Below are 18,874 nucleotides of genomic sequence, written 5' to 3'. Positions count from 1 at the left end.
GGAGTTTCTGTAGTGGATGACACCAGACACATTTCGTAGGGATTTATCGTTTCTACTGTCAATATGTTTTTGTTGGTTTATGATTTACTTAGGTTTTCATGTATAATAATATAATAAACTAATACCAATTATATTCAAAGCATTCATTAGTAAAAAAAATGTAATTACAATGAAAGTAACCAATTATTATAAATTTCTCGTGTGCAGAAAAAAATACCTAAACAGGTTTAAAATTAGAGGTGCATTAATAATCTTAATTATATCGGTTTTTTTTAACTTATTAATGAAAGCCAAAATCACATTTTTGAGATGTATGTATATCGTATCGTATTGCATACATAACATAATTACGTACTACGTATATAAATCCAATCTTCTTAAATCGTATTGTGTTAGTAAAAAAGAAAGCTTAAATCCAAATATATTATGGGTTTCTTTTCATTTATAAAATACTAGTTTGCCCCCGCAGCTTCTTTTGGTACTAAAAGTCCTTTTCTATATTCCTGTATGCTTAAAATTTTATAGTGATCAGCTTAGAAGTTATGACTAGAAAGCTGAACAAGTAAATTAACAAACCCATTTTGTCTTTAATATTGGTTTAAAGATTAAACTACAACTATGAAACTAAATTCGTCTAATAAGATTGTACAGAAACATTCTTATTAGACATACTTAGTTTGATAGAAGCAATTAAACATATAATAAATAATAATTTTGCTTCAAAAGTTTTAAAATCAAATAACATGTACAACGTTTCGACGTGTACTATAATGGTATGGTTAGTAGGATATTCGGTTTTTAGTTACAATACTCAGGAAACCGCAAGAGCGATGAGTAACGAAATAGGCACAAAGGAGGACGTCGTAAGCCCTGTCTCACCAGCAAAGATTACACGCCTCAATTGTGTTTCCCGATAGCGTAGCGCGTTCATATTTAGTCAAGTTACACTTTACACAGATACTGATTAACTATCCTATATCCCTTCATAAAGTTTCCTGTTATTTAAATGATATCTTTGTCTTATAATATTTTGCAAAAGTTGATTTCTATAGTAGAACGTTTACTCTTGTTGTCAAAAATAAGAAATGAATACATGAAATTATATTATAAATGAATTGTTTCCTAAAAGTTAGCTATAAAGTATTCAACTAGACCTGTTTATCTCACAAATAGAGCACGAGGAATGAAAAAGGTTTTATATTTATCTGGGTTAAGATTCGAGGATAGCAGTTTGTGGCTGGTGGAGCCATAACAGTAAATCTGGTGAAGTCTCAGATTTACGCGGGTAAGAGTGCACTTGCCGTCGTCACTCGCAATTAATTACCACCCGAGATTACTTCCCGACACATTCCACCGGTCTCAGCTAATTCCTCACTATCGTGTGCTATCGTCGAGATTGTCTCCAGATTTATAGCAACCGCTAACAGCTGATTGAGTACCCGTACAAAGGAAGCGTTTCATTTTATACCATTTATAGTAGTATTTATTTATGTACGTCTGATTGCTATATGGTATCTGTTTCGTCACATGTATGGTGTACAAAAGTTTTGTGATAAAGAAAACATTATAAATCACTAAATTGATTGAGGAGGATGAGAACTGTGTCGTAAACGAAACGTAGAAAACAAAATATTGAAGTTATTTTTTAGTGTATATATTATGTAAATTAGAATTTAACTTCCCTTAAGTATAGACTTACCTATAGTAATTATAATAATAAAAGGGAAAAAAATAAAGTTATGATACAAACATGCAACAGCTGAACCAACTGAATAGAGTAAAATATTAATGAATTATTTATTTTTAATATTAAAGTAATAGTATTCATGTTCCTTTTGGTTACAAAACTAAAACATCATCTGCATTGTCTCGTAATTTTCTAACAGACAAGGACATGAAATCAACGTTGAGAGCGTGGATTTATTGTCAATTGCCTAAATATTTATATATTTAGAGCCCAGATGGCCCAGTGGTTAGAATGAGTGCATCTTAGCCTATGAATGTGGTTTCAATCTCAGGCAAGCACCGCTGAATTTTCATATGCTTAATTTGTGTTTACAATTCAATGTGAGGAAACCGGCATGTGACTAATTTCAACGAAATTCTATCACATCAACTCGCATTGGAGTAGCGTGATAGAATAAGCTCCAAACGTTCTCCTCCAAGGGGAAGGCCTTAGCCCAAGTGTGGGAAATTTCTGTTAAATTTCTGTCAAAATATAAAGCGAGTGAAACTGCTAAGCGTATCTACAGATATATTATTATATTATACTAAAATCTTCTCCGACATGCACAACTTCGGATGTATGTTTTACGTATATTCGTTTGGTATTTATTACAGTTAATTACAAACAAAACGTCAATTATTAGTATATATGTGTTTGTTTAATTACTTTTGGTCGGCAGGCGCCTTTCAGACAATAGTAATTGTTTCTCCTCGGCGACAAAGCTTTGAGAAGTGACATTTAATTCTATTATTACAGATGTTGGACAAAAGTGTTTGTTATTTAAAAAAATAATAAAAACACTAATCAATAACGCGAAAAGATACTCTTGTTAGGTGAAGGTTATCAACTTTTTGTGTTGATAGGCGTTCTTTGGGCTTTGTATAAAAGTGCCTCGTGTTTCATTTTAATGACTATATAGAACTAACTGACCGTCTCGACTTCGCGGGTACGACTAAGTAGGTTTTTTTAAGTATAAATAAAAGTTATTATTATTATTAACTACAAATATTATATTGCGCAAGTGTGCGTGCAAACACAGGTGCTATATGTATTCCAACAGTCTCATATCAAATGAGATAGTAATTTGACACCATCAATATTTTGTTTGGCCGGTTGTGAACTTATACCCAGAATACCGTTGTGTCTTAACTTTGTTGTTGCAGTCTCAGAAAATATACTTTATCTTGCGTCTTTATGTCCACCCAGAAATCACATACAACATCAAAGTTTCATGAGAGATTATTAGTTTTACCTGAATCCTAAAAATATTATTTACCGTTATCCGTTGTAGAAGAGATGATAGATTGTTATATAAAAAGGTATCATCGAAGAAATATAATGCAAAGTACTGTTACTATGTCATAAATATAATTTTTTTGTTATTTTTATAAGCGATTTACAAATTAAAATATGTTTAATGATACAAATTTCTCATTATTCAGGTGCGCTGCATGTTTAAACATTGTCAAAATATTTTGTATATCTATGTATATTTATTATTTTCATATAATGAATTGATAGACATGATTAAAGGAGGTGGGTTTATACTCCACCTCGCTTGAGTTTCTTCTGGGTGACTTCAAGGCTGTGCAGAATAAAACGTACATCAAATACAATATATGTATGATAACAGTGTTGTGTTGAGTGACGGGTTAAGCAACTGTTTACGATAAACTTTACATTTTTCCTCATCGGTACGAATGCATTTAGAACGTTCAAATGTTGAACCCAGGCACCAGCTTTTGTTTAACAAAAATACGATTGCTCTATCTTTGAAATTGTATGTTAAGGTCAATATTAAAACATACAGATAGACTTTACTGTTTTTATATAGAAAAGACAAAAATATGTTTCGTCAAACCGCGACAAAAGCCATTGGCTTATATAGAATTGAGATCACAAATCGATTGTCGGTCAGGGCGATAACGTGTGAACGTCGCAATCATCGTACGCGCACGTCATATCATTCAGATAAGTCGGAATCGCGGGAGCGCTTAGTCGCGCTGTGCCGCTTATATATTCAAATTCGATTTAAATATATGTGTTATCAATGTTAGCTGTATTTGTTACTTATATATTTCACGGTAAATTAAATTAATAATATTAACGAAAACACTTTATTGTGCTGTTGTTTTTAATTAGTCCTTAACTTGGGTCATAAGTATTCCATTGTGTTAATAAACATGCGCAAATTAGTTCGTCTGGTGACCGTTGGAACATCGTTTATGATAGCGATGTTCCTTGTGCTTCAACTCGCCCCCTTGGAAGGTCAGGGGAGCCCCAGAGACAGGATGATTCGTGCAGCGCGCTGGACGTCGTCCACTCCGAGTGATATTAACTGGGATCTCGCTGAACGTAACTCGACCATTCTCAAACGAAAAGTAGTTCTAGAGGTAATCATTCTAATGTAGCAAATAATATAAACTCGAGGTGCTCCTATCTCGTGTTAAACTTTTTTAAAACATTTATCTTATCTGTGACCATGATATAAAATATTTTTTTTTCTTTACAAATTTCTCAGAGAAACATTAGATTCTTCAACTGGTTTTCTCGTTTTATTATAACGATTGCGATATTATAACGACAGAGGTCATCTAATACGATGGAGACTAAATAAATCATAAACAATGTGTATTATTTAATTCTATTAAAACTTGTTCCTTAAAATCGAGAAGAGCTCTTGAAAATGTCACTTTTCTGCTTCCTCGTTCTATTTAACTGTTAATTGGTAAAGTCTTCAGTTTTTCCAAGTCATTGGCGACACTCGGCAAAGTTAGCGGAACCTAATAATAATTAATGGTAGCGACGAAAGTCCGATATCCTTTCATTAGTGTTCGGTCGCTCTGCGGGGCCGTCGAGATTAAAACTTGCGCTGCGGGCAACGGCTTTGCTGGCTTTATAAAAAGAATTCTTTCTGAACGCCTTTGAAGACTGAAATGTGGACTCTGCAGTATAGTTAGCTGGCTTGCTCATTGCACAAACAACTTTTATTAAGAATCCACAAACAGTAAAATAACGTATTGGTTTATTTTTTAAATCTTTATTCAGCCTCAACGGATTTAAAGTTTAGGGTACATACCCTGATTAATAATACAGGGCTTAACCTTCAACCTTTCTTATTTTTATTAGAATCTAACCCAGGGTTGTACTACTTAATAGGCTTAACTCAAGGTTTTTAATTAATAGCGTTTATTTGTATTACATAATCAAATCATTTTATTTTAATAAACACGAAAACATTAGGTGTATTATTTCAAACTAATACTCTATTTAATTATTTAGTATTATAAATATTTCAATATGGATCTGATGTATATACAGAAAATTATAAAGTTTTGTTAAATTATGAAGAAAAAAAACTGTTTAGATAAACATACCGTATTATCGGTATAACATATACTTATCTAGAAACACTGAAATTGTATGTTGCTTTCGTCAATAACATCGAAAGAACGCGTGTTTATAACGAACTATTTCGCAGAAAACATTTCTCGCTTATCACAACATGAATTTATTAACAGTAATTACAATTAATAAAATGCAGATAGCATGAACTTAAGTTATTCAATAACTGACTATATACATATGTACCTACACATATAATTCACGTACACAATAATTACGGTATTGTGGTAATGTTGTGTTTGTTAATTTATTTTAAGCTTATATTATAGTTAAGCCTGTATCAGGAATCCTCTCCTATTGTTTAATAGATTTTGATCTCATTTCACAACGCTACTCCAATGCTTGGTAGGTACTAGATACACGTGACAAATTTACATACATGTGGGTTGTGTTGTGTACTATGCACACAAAAACAAATTAAGCACATGAAAATTCAATGTCCGATTAAAAGTGAAGTCGGTACCCTATTCAGTATTAAACCTGTAAGAGATTATGTTTTATGTATATAGATAGACGGTAGATTCGAACCTAAAGTTTCTTGACAATTATTTAATAGAGTATCTTTTTTAGATGATGCGTCACGCCTGGAACAACTACAAGCTGTACGCGTGGGGCAAAAACGAGCTGAAACCGATGTCGAAACGCGCTCATCTCACGAGCGTGTTCGGCGGGGGGGACCTCGGCGCCACCATCGTCGACGGCATGGACACGCTCTACATCATGGGCCTCATCGACGAGTTCAGAGAGGGAAGGGACTGGATTGCGGAACATTTTCACATCAACGAAATCGTAAGGATATCATTTTATATTGTAGCAATACAATGCAGAACTATTATATTCAACTAAAAAACAATAACGCTTTTTGTTGCTATGTTCCGAATTAAAGTGTACGTACTCGTATACTATTTTTGTTCTCTTGTGTATGCATTGACCGTATGAAGAATGGTTATCATTTCTTCATCGGTGCGAATGGTTAAGCTAGTAAGCCAGTAGCTGAACTATCTGCCTAACTGCCTTCCGATCCTAAATTTAAAGAAAATCAACAATCACCATTAATTCCATATTTAAGGTAAAACAAAATGGGTATTTAGAAGAACCGAGAAATGGGCAACGAAGACAGTAGTTACTCATTTTCACTAATTAAATTACGAGAACAAATACGTCCTGCATGAAATAGAACCGTGCTTAGTTGTTTGTCAAATAACAGTTTGTATGTCACAAATACAATGGCCGTGTTTTTTAATATTTGAATGTTATGACAACAACGAAACATTCTTTGCATACATATACACAATACGTTGTACCTACGGACGAAAACGCTCATTAAGTTTTTATTTATAATACGTCGGCACCGCCCACTGTAGACAAATTGGCTTTCAAAGTAATTGCAAAGAACCCTCTAACCTTCGGTATTAAGATGTTATGTCCTCTTTGACACTTACACTGGCTCACTCACCGGAACCTGACAAATCTGACTTTTGTTATGTGGTTAAACTCAGGCTTCTAAATTGCTTCCTACCATCTAGTGTACATAATAATTTAAATAGAGTAAATATGCTCGCATGTTTTGCTCGAGTGTATTTTCGTAATTCCGGTCGATCTTAATTTAAAAACATTCCATATGAGATCACACTAATGTACCAACCAAATACGATATGTTGGCTAATAACAGCACTCGAGCGCTTAAAATACAACTGCATAAATAAAAAATAGTGACCGCGTAACAGGCGCCACCAATCAAATGGTCACTTAGCAATACTCCAGGGCACTATTAAAAAATTAAACAACGTGGAATTTGGAACTCTATTCCATTGTATTAGAACGTACTTAGGATATTCGAATGGATGTTTTTTATTCTGTGTCGTGCTAATTGCCCTCGAGCCACTCGTGTGCCACAGACCATTTAATGTTTTACAGTTTTATGGATTTCTTCTAAATGTTTATATAGAGTTTTTATGACACATATTAGAATGTATGTTAAATCTACTTTTATCAACCGCCATAGAATAGTCTCTTCTTGGGTAAAAATTATTATTAAAGTGGACTCTATGCCTTTTACAATAACGTAGAATTTTCTTAGATAAGTTATATTATTACAGTAGCCTCTAACACCGTGTAGCCGATCGTGTCGTGTTCATCTGTAAAACCTATTTTCATTCCCAGGACTCCGACCTGTCAGTCTTCGAAACGACGATCCGCTTCGTGGGCGGTCTGCTCTCCTGTTACGCGCTGACAGGAGACTCGTTGTTCCGCGATAAGGCTGCAGAAGTAGCGGACGCTTTGCTGCCAGCCTTCGACACGCCAACCGGTCTCCCATACGCACTCATTAATCCATCGAATAAGGTAAGTCTATTGGCACCTAATGTAACTTGAACTTCCCTTAACGAATTTATTTAGTAGAGAATTGTATTCATCTCTCTCTATCTCATGCCTCTTAAGTTAAGCCCATCTCACTCATGTCAATCCTCGCAATTGAAATTGGGAGCTCTTATAATTCTACGACAATTATATCTGCGTCGAGTCGAGCTGCGGTTCGCGTACGAATTCATACATTTCAAGAGACTTGGAATTTGTAATGTGAAATAGTGATATATAATGAGCTCTTAGAAAATTATACCGAATTCAGTCGACGTTTCAAACAAATACGTCATCATTAGATGGACACAAAAATTAGTCTGTGACTCGAGCAGAAATACGAGTTAAAAGCTATGTGTACAATTACCTCTCCCTGATAGGTTTCTGGTTAAGTAATTCAACTCGCCCGCTGCCTTTATCCAGAAGCTTCTTGTAAAAGTTCACACGCTTCTATCTTTTTAAAGGGAAAGAAAGTAGATAACACAGTGTACACCCTGACACATAAAACCGAGAGCTTTAAAACTCATTGCTTTTATGTTTTTATTTATTTTGAAATGTAAACGATTTACTCAAATCCCGGGAAGTTACATCCGTTTGCTCAGGTATACAAAAACGTCGTATACTTTAACTGTGTATATCGAATTTTATAGTAAAAGTAAACTTAAAAATAGTACTTATAATTGTTAATATGTTTTTTTTTTTTTTCAATTAACCGTCGAATACCAAATATGTATGAACAAGGCACGTTTTGTAATGCAAAATGGCTTTATATTTTTAATCATTTTAATTATCTCGTACATATTGTAACCGATACGAAATATAAACTTCGTCATATTATACTGAAATGTACGCAGTCGAACCCTCGAACATGAATGGAGAAGTAATTATATCATTCAGTTTTAGTTCTAAAGATAAAAAGAAAAAAAAAACATTTATCAAAAAGTTTATCTATGAAATTAAATGAGTTATCTTTTTATGTCTATTCATATACAATATTATTATAAAGATACGAGCACATCATCGCTAAATATGTAAGTAATCTGATAAATAAATTTAACGTAACAATGACCGAGTATGATATCAGCTCACTGGGGGCTTAGCGCGAGTCAATAGTGAAATTAAACGAGATACTTTATCACAGTGTGTACAAAGCCACCAGTTCTTTCACAAATATAACACTTAGATACAAGAGCAATGAAAAATAATTAACACTCTTTAATTATCGTAATTTATATGAAGGGCCAGTTCGATATCGTCTGTGTAATTACTACCTATATGTATGTTAGTTGAGATCGTCATTACGTAAGGTGAGAGGCTAGCGAAGGTTTCGATGTTACACCTCTTGGAACAAAAATGTATCCTCACTTTATTTAAAAAAAAAATAATAATAATGTTATAAGATGAACCGCTGATTTTACACGCGTTCAATTTGTATTGTGAATGAGTTATGAAATATATGTAAGTTAAGTACATTTTCGATAGAATCGACCGATTTATGGAATTAAATTTTTCAAGATACTGTTTGATCTTCATTCAACAGTACCTTGCAAAATTCTTAATAATTCCATATATAATCAGTATTTGTACTTTCTAGTCGACTTGAGTTAATAAAAAATAATGAATTGAAAATAGCCGTATGAACTAAAAATGAGGCAGTTATTTTGTAAACCAAATACTTCAATTCAATCTACTTCAATGCTATTTATTTATCTAGATGTTATTTTTATTTGGGAATTGACTATTATTTTTAATTTATATTTCGAATGATAAGTTTCTTTTGTATTAATCAGAGCCGAGAAAATAACTTGGGAACACATTGTTCAAATATGCTAACCCACAGTGGTGGAATTTGGTTTTTCGAAAAGCTCTATAGTTCTTTTTGGCCAAGAGTTACCTTGTTAAAATCATTATTACTAATAATATAGTATACGTCAAATTCAGCTTGGTGTATTTATATGTATATTGAATTTAGTTTTCCGGTGTAGATCGCCTATAAGCTTAGTATTATCACAGTTTTTCTGATAAATTATTTCATTAATATAAAAATCTAAGTAGTATCCTGAACAGGTGTACTTTGCTTTAGCAGGTCCTGTTGTCGGTGTTTTTAAAACACAAACCTATCGAGGTTTGTGATAGTATCAGCAGCCTATCAATACTATCTGTTACTCGGCGCAATGATAGCAACAATTCTACCGCAACGGAACATCGCAAATGTTGTACTTCAATTCTGCATCTTGAAAGATTTACATGTTTAATTAAAGCGGATTGTTCTGAATAATGATACGATACGCTTAATTTTGCAGCGTTTATTGGCATACCAGCGACTATCGATACTACTTTGGTTAACGTGATTTCACTTAAGTTATCTTCCCTCTCCGAAACTTTTTCTAAACTTAGTATTGATCTTAATGGATGACTTAGTTGTTAACTTGAGAGTAGACTGAATTATTAACACATACTACTAATTTTATTACTTATCAAATTCAATATATCCTTTGTTCAAGTAGGCTTATACAAGCACTTTTGAATTATGATGTAAATGTAGATTTTATTAAGATGAACCTACAAGAAAGTTAGTACTCCTTTCGAACATTTAAAATACAAAGTTTGCGTATTAAACACAATTACATCCTGCATGAAAGTCATCGAATGCTAGCTCCACGCCTTTTTATTTATTATCGTCTATGTAATCTCGTGTTGAATAATATGCCTATAAACGATCCTACCGTGCTTGCACGGAGTAATCTTTAGATTAACCTTCTAAAGCTTGATGGAACTGTCATATCCATATCACGTTGAAAATGATAAACGATTTGTGAATAAACAAACAATATTCTTCTCGATCTTTCTTTAATCTTTTCGTCAAACTGTATTTTTAATTAAATCGTCTCCAAATCGAAATCCGATGCTCACTGCGAACCGCTCTCAGTTCGTTATCACATCAAAGGCCGCCGGCTCCGCAGACTCGCTCGTTATCATTCCCGATACGATGCTCTCATTAGCCCACCGACCCTTCATACCTTATTCTTATCAATAAAGGATTGGTTACGAAATTAATTCGTCGTATGAGCAAAGCGGCGACCGCATCCAACTTACCAGCCGTTTGAATATAAACTTTTGATTGGCATTTGCCGGTCTTTTCTGGTTTGCGATAACTGGGAAGCAATTAAGACTTCCGTGCAATCTTTGAATTATTTTAATTGCATTAAAATACTTCGAAGTGAATTCAAATAGGTGTTATCATATCCTTATAGTTAATACTTTACCACGGTACTCATTCAATGATTTTTAATGCCGCGCTCATTGTTAATTGCTGTTGTCGAGATTATAAATATACTATTGTTTTTTTTGTAGATAATAAAATCGTAAAATATGCTTTGTATATATATCCCAATTAAACTTTAACATAAGAATCGTTTTATATGTTATTGAAAAAAAATGCTAAAAAACGAATACAGTTTTTCTTCATTAACATATGTAGTTTAAGATTTTGTGGGTATATATAGGTTGCAAAATTGTATAAGGTCCTGAGTTAATACGACATAAATCAAACCCTAGTCTCATTACTTATAGTACGAAACGCCCCTCCACAGTAAGGTTAACAAATAGGACGATTATATGTATATAAAACCTGATATAATGACTCTTAATTTACATGGAATCATTTTATAACAAATTATAATTTCTCAAACAGTCCGAATAAATCTTCGAAATAAAGAGACGTTTACTGACATAACGAAATTTCAAGTAGAAGTCAATAGGATCTCTTATAGGATATTTTACGTAATAATCTGTATTCAATGGAGGCTCTCGTTACAGTTCTAGACAATCGTCCATCATTGACATCGACATTTAACGATCTCCCCAATTATATTATATACTTACAGCGGACTTATCATCTGAAGGGTCCGTCGATAGGTAACAACAAACGCGGATATTTGCTATTCGAAATATTACGATCCGTTACATATTTACGAACACTTTGTATGATTTCATTTATAACGTTAAATATTATAATTGCTAAAGTAACTCTGTCTGTTTAAGACAATGATATTCTAATAAACAGATATGTTATACCTATACTAAACAACAGAAAAAAGTGTGACGCGCCGGGGACCGTTTATTTTACCTTTCGTTACAAGTAAAAAGGATAGCTTGATAAAAACAATAAGTAAAAGGGATTACTAGATGTTTTAATTACGCAAAACGTATTACTATGTAATTATGATGTATTATAACGTATTACTACGTAAAACAACTAAAGGAAAACGTTCCAATTAGGACGTTTTCTAGTCTTCACTTTTTGCGCGTTAATGACATATCTGTTTTCTAGAACATCATTGGTTTAAGACTAATCCACTGAAACGTACGTTATGAAATTTGAATGTAGATGCAGCCTCGCACCTTATTTCGGACATTGACGCGGGAAACAGCTTTGGTTTTTATGAATTTTTTATAGGTACATGATGTAATAGTATATCAGCGTTTTAAAAGAATACCGGAATTTTCTCAATCAATCAATAATTTGTTTTTATTGGGCATTCTTTGTAATTTCTACCTAAAATAAAGTACTAAACGAATATGCATACAATTTATAGCAGGCGAAGAGCATTTCGAAATTGTGGTCAGTATATAATACGCGTAACACTCAACATGTGGAATATTTTGATATGGTTCAAGCAAATCCATATAGGTTGCTCGTTCAACTTGTATTTTATATAACCAAAATGATTTATATTATAATTTTTTACAGGTAAATCTTGAATAAAGTCTTACTAATCATTTTTAAATTGATTAATATTGTACGTTTTAGGCAAATCGGCAATACCACTGGGCGGGCGCTAATAGTATTCTATCTGAAGTGGGTACCCTCCACATGGAGTTCACTTATTTGAGTGACGTCACTGGAAATGATGGTAAGCAAATGTTCGAATAATTATTATATTAAAAGTATAAGGAAAATTTTACCTTCAGTGTATTTTTTTTTTTGTTAATACTTGTAAGGTTTTATATGTTATCTAGCAATATTTCATAGCGAATGCGGGTTGCTATGTATATATACATATTTAGATAATGTTTGTTTGTTTGTAGTTTTGTGGTTAGATGGCTAACCAAATTCCGTTCAAAATCTTTTTCAAAATTAAAATGAAAGCTTTGTATATTTTGTAATAATATACAGAAATATTTACTCTAGCCATGAAAATGAATTAATCTTACTTTACTTTAATCAATTTGAATATTTATTTTGAGTAAGAAAATTTGTTTTTCGACTGACAAAATGCTTTATCAAAAAACCTTAACACATAACCCAAAACCGACTTGGTTATCTTGTTTAATATTAGAATTAGAGAGAGAGAGAGAAGAGAAGAAGAGATAACGTAGATTAAAGGAGTTACTAATAAGTGTATTGTTTAGTTTACAGACAGAAGGTGGATCGTATCCGCCAAGTGCTCTACAACATACAGAAGCCGGACGGACTCTATCCTAACTACATCAACCCGCGAACTGGACAATGGGGTCAAAGTATGTATTTTTTCTTTTATGGTATAGGTTGGCGGACGAGCATATAGGCCACCTGATGGTAAGTAGTCACCGTCACCCATAGACAATGACGCTTTAAGACATATTAACGATTCCTTACATCGTCAATGTGTCATCAACCTTGGGAACTAAGTTGTTATGTCCTTTGTGCCTGCAGTTACACTGGCTCACTCACACTTCAAACTGGAACACAACAATACCGAGTACTGTTATTTGGCGGTAACTAAAAATAAAAAATAACTGATGAGTTGGTGGTACCTACCCAGACGGGCTTGCACAAAACCCTACCACCAAGTAAATGTATTATATGTATAATAAATAATAAATAAATATGAGACAACATCACATACATTACTCTGATCCCAATGTAAGTAGCTGAAGCACTTGTGTTATGGAAATCAGATGTAACGACGGTACCACATACACCCAGACCCAAGACAACATAGAAAACTAATGGCAATATATATCGACTCGGCCGGGAATCGAACCCGGGACCTCAGAGTGGCGTACCCATTAAAACCGGTGTACATAACACTCGACCATGGAGGTCGTCATGTATAGTATTTCGCACTGCTTGAAAATTCAATGCTAATTCAGTAATGGATACTATTGTACGCAATGGTTAAAGTTCATACAAACTTGCTAATTTACTCAATTGTACAGTCGCAGTAAGAAAAGGTTCGTCACCCTAAGATCTATTTTCGTGTACTCAGTAATCTGCTTTACCGATCGAGAATGACATTTGATGATTAGATTCAAAAGGTACTAAGAGTTTAAGCCTTGATAAAGGAATGAATTTGAAAACTGACGAAGGTTTTCTTACTCTGACTGTACATATATGAAATGAACTAGACTTAGCAATATATTTTAAATAATTAAAAAAAAGAAGTAGGTAAGCCTTTTTGCAAACCCGTCTGGGTAGGTGTCACCCACAGCACTAAGTACTGTTGTATTACGATTTGAAGGATGAGTAAGCCAGTGTCTTAGTTAGTTCTGTGGCCCATTGGAGATGTATGGAATAGTTACTACTTCTTACAGCGCCAATATCAATTAGTTAGTGACCGCCTAGTTCCATTTGACCCTGTAATAAATAATACCTTGTCACCAAAAAAAACAATTAAAAATTTACATCACAACTCTGTATTATAAAACCTCATTGCTAAAGAACTATTGATTGCTAAGAAATCCTCCTCTAAGTATGTATGTCCCGTGACAGAGAAAGACGTAGCGTTATAAATTCCTATCATTGACAGGAATATTTCTCTGCCCAGTACACTTCTAGCTGTAAGTTTATTTAGCATGACCAATAGCATTGATGACTTCTCTAAGACTCCCGTGATATTTATACTTATTCAACAACAACAACAACAACAGCCTGTAAATTCCCACTGTTGGGCTAAAGGCCTCCTCTCCCTTTAAGGAGAAGGTTTGGAACATATTCCACCACGCTGTTCCAATGCGGGTTGGTGGAATACAAATGTGGCAGAATTTCTATGAAATTTGTCACATGCAGGTTTCCTCACGATGTTTTCCTTCACCGCTGAGCACGAGATGAATTATAAAGACAAATTAAGCACATGAATCAACGGTGTTTGTCTGGGTTTGAACCCACAATCACGCGTTCTAACCACTGGGTCATCTCGACTTATACTTATTCGTTTGTCTACAATTTTATTTCTAGTTGAGCGCGACGTTTCCATACAGTGTAGTGTTAAATTAAAACTTTTTTAATGTAAAAAGGTTGTATATTGAATGTATTCGTAATAAGGTGTGTCGATACTTCAGGACACACCTCGCTGGGCGCGCTGGGCGACTCGTTCTACGAGTACCTGCTGAAGGCCTGGCTGGTCTCCAACAACGAGGACGAGGTGGCGCGCGTCATGTTCGACGAGGCAATGCAGGCCGCTCTCGACAAGATGCTGCGGATATCGCCATCGGGCCTCGCCTACCTCGCCGAGGTCAAGTACGGCAGGATATTCGAGGAGAAGATGGACCACCTCTCGTGCTTCGCCGGTACCGACTACCTGATAATATTTAACATTCATAGTATTAGGTAGTAGTAGTAGTTCATTCATAGTATAAAGTAGTAAGTATGTATTAAAAAATAACTATTTGTAACTTTTTCAAATTCCATACAATTTCATATTATTCGTTTATTTCTTTCAAGTTCGATAATTACTACGCTGTTTTGTATCGCAATGTAAATCTTACAACGATAAAAATTTGAACGCCAATTATTTGTATAAAGAAGAAAAATCAACTTAAAATGAGTAATTACCATTATACGGTAACAGAAAGAGTTAACACTCATTGTAAAAACTAGTTATTAAAAATATTTGTAACGTTATCAAATTACATACAATTTCATATTATTCCTTTATTTCTCTCAAGTTCGCTAATAACTACGCTGTTTTGTATCGCAAGATAAATCTTATCTTGAACGATAATTTGAACGGCAATTATTTGCATAAAGAAGAATTAACTTAAAATGTGTAATTACCATTATACGGTAACAGAAAGAGTTAAAACTCATTGTAAAAACTAGTTATTAAAAATATTTGTAACGTTATCAAATTACATACAATTTCATATTATTCCTTTATTTCTCTCAAGTTCGCTAATAACTACGCTGTTTTGTATCGCAAGATAAATCTTATCTTGAACGATAATTTGAACGGCAATTATTTGCATAAAGAAGAATTAACTTAAAATGTGTAATTACCATTATACGGTAACAGAAAGAGTTAACACTCATTGTAAAAACTAGTTATTAAAAATATTTGTAACGTTATCAAATTCCATACAATTTAATATTATTCCTTTATTTCTCTCAAGTTCGCTAACTACTACGGTATTTTGTATCGCATGATAAATCTTATCTAAAACGATAAAAAATTGAACGGCAATTATTTGTATATAGAAGAAAAATCAACTTAAAATAGTAAAAAGTAACTACCATTATACGGTAACAGAAAGAAAAAAAAAACTTGTATTAGCAAATGATAATGTAAGTGTAATGGTGGCAGGCGGCATGTTCGCGCTGGCGTCGACGACGCTTCAGAATTCACTGTCGGAGCGCTACATGGACGTGGCTCGCAAGCTGACGCACACGTGCCACGAGAGCTACGACCGCTCCGAGACCAAGCTGGGCCCAGAGGCCTTCCGGTACGATCCGCCTTACTCTATTCAATTCAAATTGCGATTTTGAAACGCTGTCCGCCTAAAAAATTGGTAGTCTTCTAACTGCCTAAAGTTAGAGAAGCAAATAGTATTCGCTATGTTATATGTACTTGTTGTGCATTGCAGATTCTCCGGCGCAGTGGAGGCGCGAGCGATGAAGAGCAACGAGAAGATGTACTTGCTGCGGCCGGAGACCTTCGAGAGCTACTTCATCATGTGGCGTCTCACCAAAGACCAGAAATACCGCGACTGGGGCTGGGAGGCGGTACAGGTACTGACTCGAACACTAATGGAATGTGATGTCGTTGTTTACAACATTGGTCGTACACATCTAATAATAAGAATTAATTACGTAATGTTTTCCGTTTCTTGATGATTATTTAAGACATTTTTAAATATGGAAATATCCTTTCAAATATCTCTAATTCCTATTAATTAAATAAATGAATTAAATTCTGCTGAAAATATACATATATAACATTATATATACTATTGTAGTGAGCTACTAAATGTTTACCCACTGTACGTCAACAAATCTGTGTGGCCGCAGGCGCTGGAGAAGCACTGTCGCGTGGAGGGCGGCTACACGGGGCTCGTCAACGTGTACCACTCCGCACCGCAGGGCGACGACGTGCAGCAGAGCTTCTTCCTCGCCGAGACGCTCAAGGTACGCCCACAGACGCGCACGTATACACACACGCAACTATACGCACACACGTGCACGTAAAAACGCACACACGTGCACGCACAAACGAGCACGCACACACGCGCACGCACACGTGTGTACGCAAACAAGAACGTGCACGCACACGCGTACACACGCATCTATACGCACACACGTACACACACAAACGTACACGCATACACGTACTCGACCTTAAACACTAACGCACCCACTCGTATGCATGTGCCTAACTGTAAGTACGGTGCCCGAAGCTAGTGGAATTGTTACAATCACGTGCACAGTGAAAGTCTACAAAGCCATTGGTTGTCGTAATTGTGAATTATTGCAATCAGTGTATATTATAAGTTTAAAAATGGTTATTTACTAACGAAACTTGAAAAAAATACTTAATTTATTCAAAAATCACTAAATAAAAATGCATTTTTTCAAACGTTTGTCACGTGACACAAAACGTGACAAAAAATTGGCCGGGCTTATGATAAAGGCACTTTCTTGTAAACTTTGCTTTTCTACTATATGTACCACAGATTAATACAACTTTTACTGGGTTCCTTAACTTCTACTAAATATTATAAAATGGATGTTAAAAAACCAGTCAAATAGCCTATTATTTCATCAAAACTTTCGTAAACTGTGACCAGCTTCACTTCGAAAGTAGTCTTCAGTGAACACTTACCTCATTGTATGTTATATGACTCGACTGATTGAGACGTGTATCTTCCAGTACTTATACCTGCTGTTCTCGGACGACTCGTTGCTTCACCTGGACGAGTGGGTGTTCAACACCGAAGCCCACCCCTTCCCCATCAAGGGCAAGAACCCTCTGTACCGATCGGCGAACAAACTCATCGCTAACTCAGGAAACGAAGACAACCAAGTCTAAGATAAACGTTCGAAAAATATCAAAATTGTTACAAAGATTGATTGAGACTACAGTACGTTGTTTGTGTTCTTAATTTAACTAAAGTTAAATTTTTAGTTATAATTGAATGTTGAATAAATTACAATAAGCCAACATTACTGACGAATACAATATAAAGTTGTGGTCTAGTGGTATGTGTATTCCAAACAATGTGTGTTTCTATCAATATAGTCATGTTAGGGATATGTTTCTATACAAATAAACAATAATGCTATGGTTTCTAGTAATTTCAGCCATGACTATCAAAGTAACTGGCTCATTCGAATAGTTTGATTTTAATTTATAATTCCAGTAATATAAATAACAATTACTACTTAAAATAAATATCTAGGATTTAATTGAAGCTATTTATATTTGTAGCGTGTTTTTGAAATTTTGTTGATACGGAATTGTCTATTGTTTTTTCAATCTAGGAAATCTTTGTAAAAAAATAAAAACAATAATGATTTGTTAATTCTTTTTATAGTAATTTAAAGATATTAAATTAAATAATCTCGACAGAAATGACATTTTTTAAATAATCGTTTGTTTAAGTAATTATATTTATAAAAGCGAGCTTGCAGCAGAAGGCATATCTAAAAGAATTAAATTTTAATGCAATATCGTAGTCAAACTGTTTTAGGGACATTCGTTATTGTAGACGAAATGTAGTGTACTATTACACTGCTTTATGTAATGTCATTATAGTTAATCCGGGCCCGCCACGTGCGTTCTGTGCACCTGTGCGAACTGTGCGTGCACAATTATGGGGGGTGAGAGACAAGTTCAAAGTTCAGTTAAATTGTACCAACTTATATATTTAAAACAAGACTACCGTGGTTACCATGTGTTAGGCAAAAAAGTATAGTACGACACAACTTAGATGTAGCATCAGCAAAATTCGTAAAACCGATCGCATCCGAATTAAGTACGCTAAACCAAATTATCAATATTTATTTCTCATGTGAATATGATCTTTACACAAACGTAATAACATGTAATATCATATGACCTAATATATTCGTCAATTTGACACGCCGATTTACATGCACTTATTTTCTCGGGTTGAACTGACGCGAGA

The 18,874-nt window shown here is 34.3% G+C and overlaps 1 protein-coding gene across 1 annotated transcript in view; it reads left to right on the top strand.

Annotated features, from left to right (window-relative positions):
* LOC124532238 (mannosyl-oligosaccharide alpha-1,2-mannosidase IA) overlaps positions 1–18,013 on the top strand; it is a 65,638-nt gene extending 47,625 nt beyond the window's left edge. The window contains exons 2-10 of the mRNA XM_047107016.1: positions 5,702–5,920; positions 7,295–7,474; positions 12,300–12,402; positions 12,902–13,009; positions 14,813–15,040; positions 16,054–16,192; positions 16,334–16,478; positions 16,758–16,874; positions 17,617–18,013. Coding sequence (XP_046962972.1) covers positions 5,702–5,920; positions 7,295–7,474; positions 12,300–12,402; positions 12,902–13,009; positions 14,813–15,040; positions 16,054–16,192; positions 16,334–16,478; positions 16,758–16,874; positions 17,617–17,775 — 1,398 coding nt within the window. The 3' untranslated portion in view covers positions 17,776–18,013. The remainder of the gene's footprint in view (positions 1–5,701; positions 5,921–7,294; positions 7,475–12,299; positions 12,403–12,901; positions 13,010–14,812; positions 15,041–16,053; positions 16,193–16,333; positions 16,479–16,757; positions 16,875–17,616) is intronic.
* The last annotated feature ends 861 nt before the right edge of the window (positions 18,014–18,874 follow it).

This window comes from Vanessa cardui, chromosome 9 (genome assembly GCF_905220365.1).
Source record: "Vanessa cardui chromosome 9, ilVanCard2.1, whole genome shotgun sequence".
Taxonomy (NCBI): Eukaryota; Metazoa; Arthropoda; class Insecta; order Lepidoptera; family Nymphalidae; genus Vanessa; species Vanessa cardui.
Note: the sequence above shows the minus strand (reverse complement) of the source record. Positions and strands in the feature narration are given on the sequence as shown.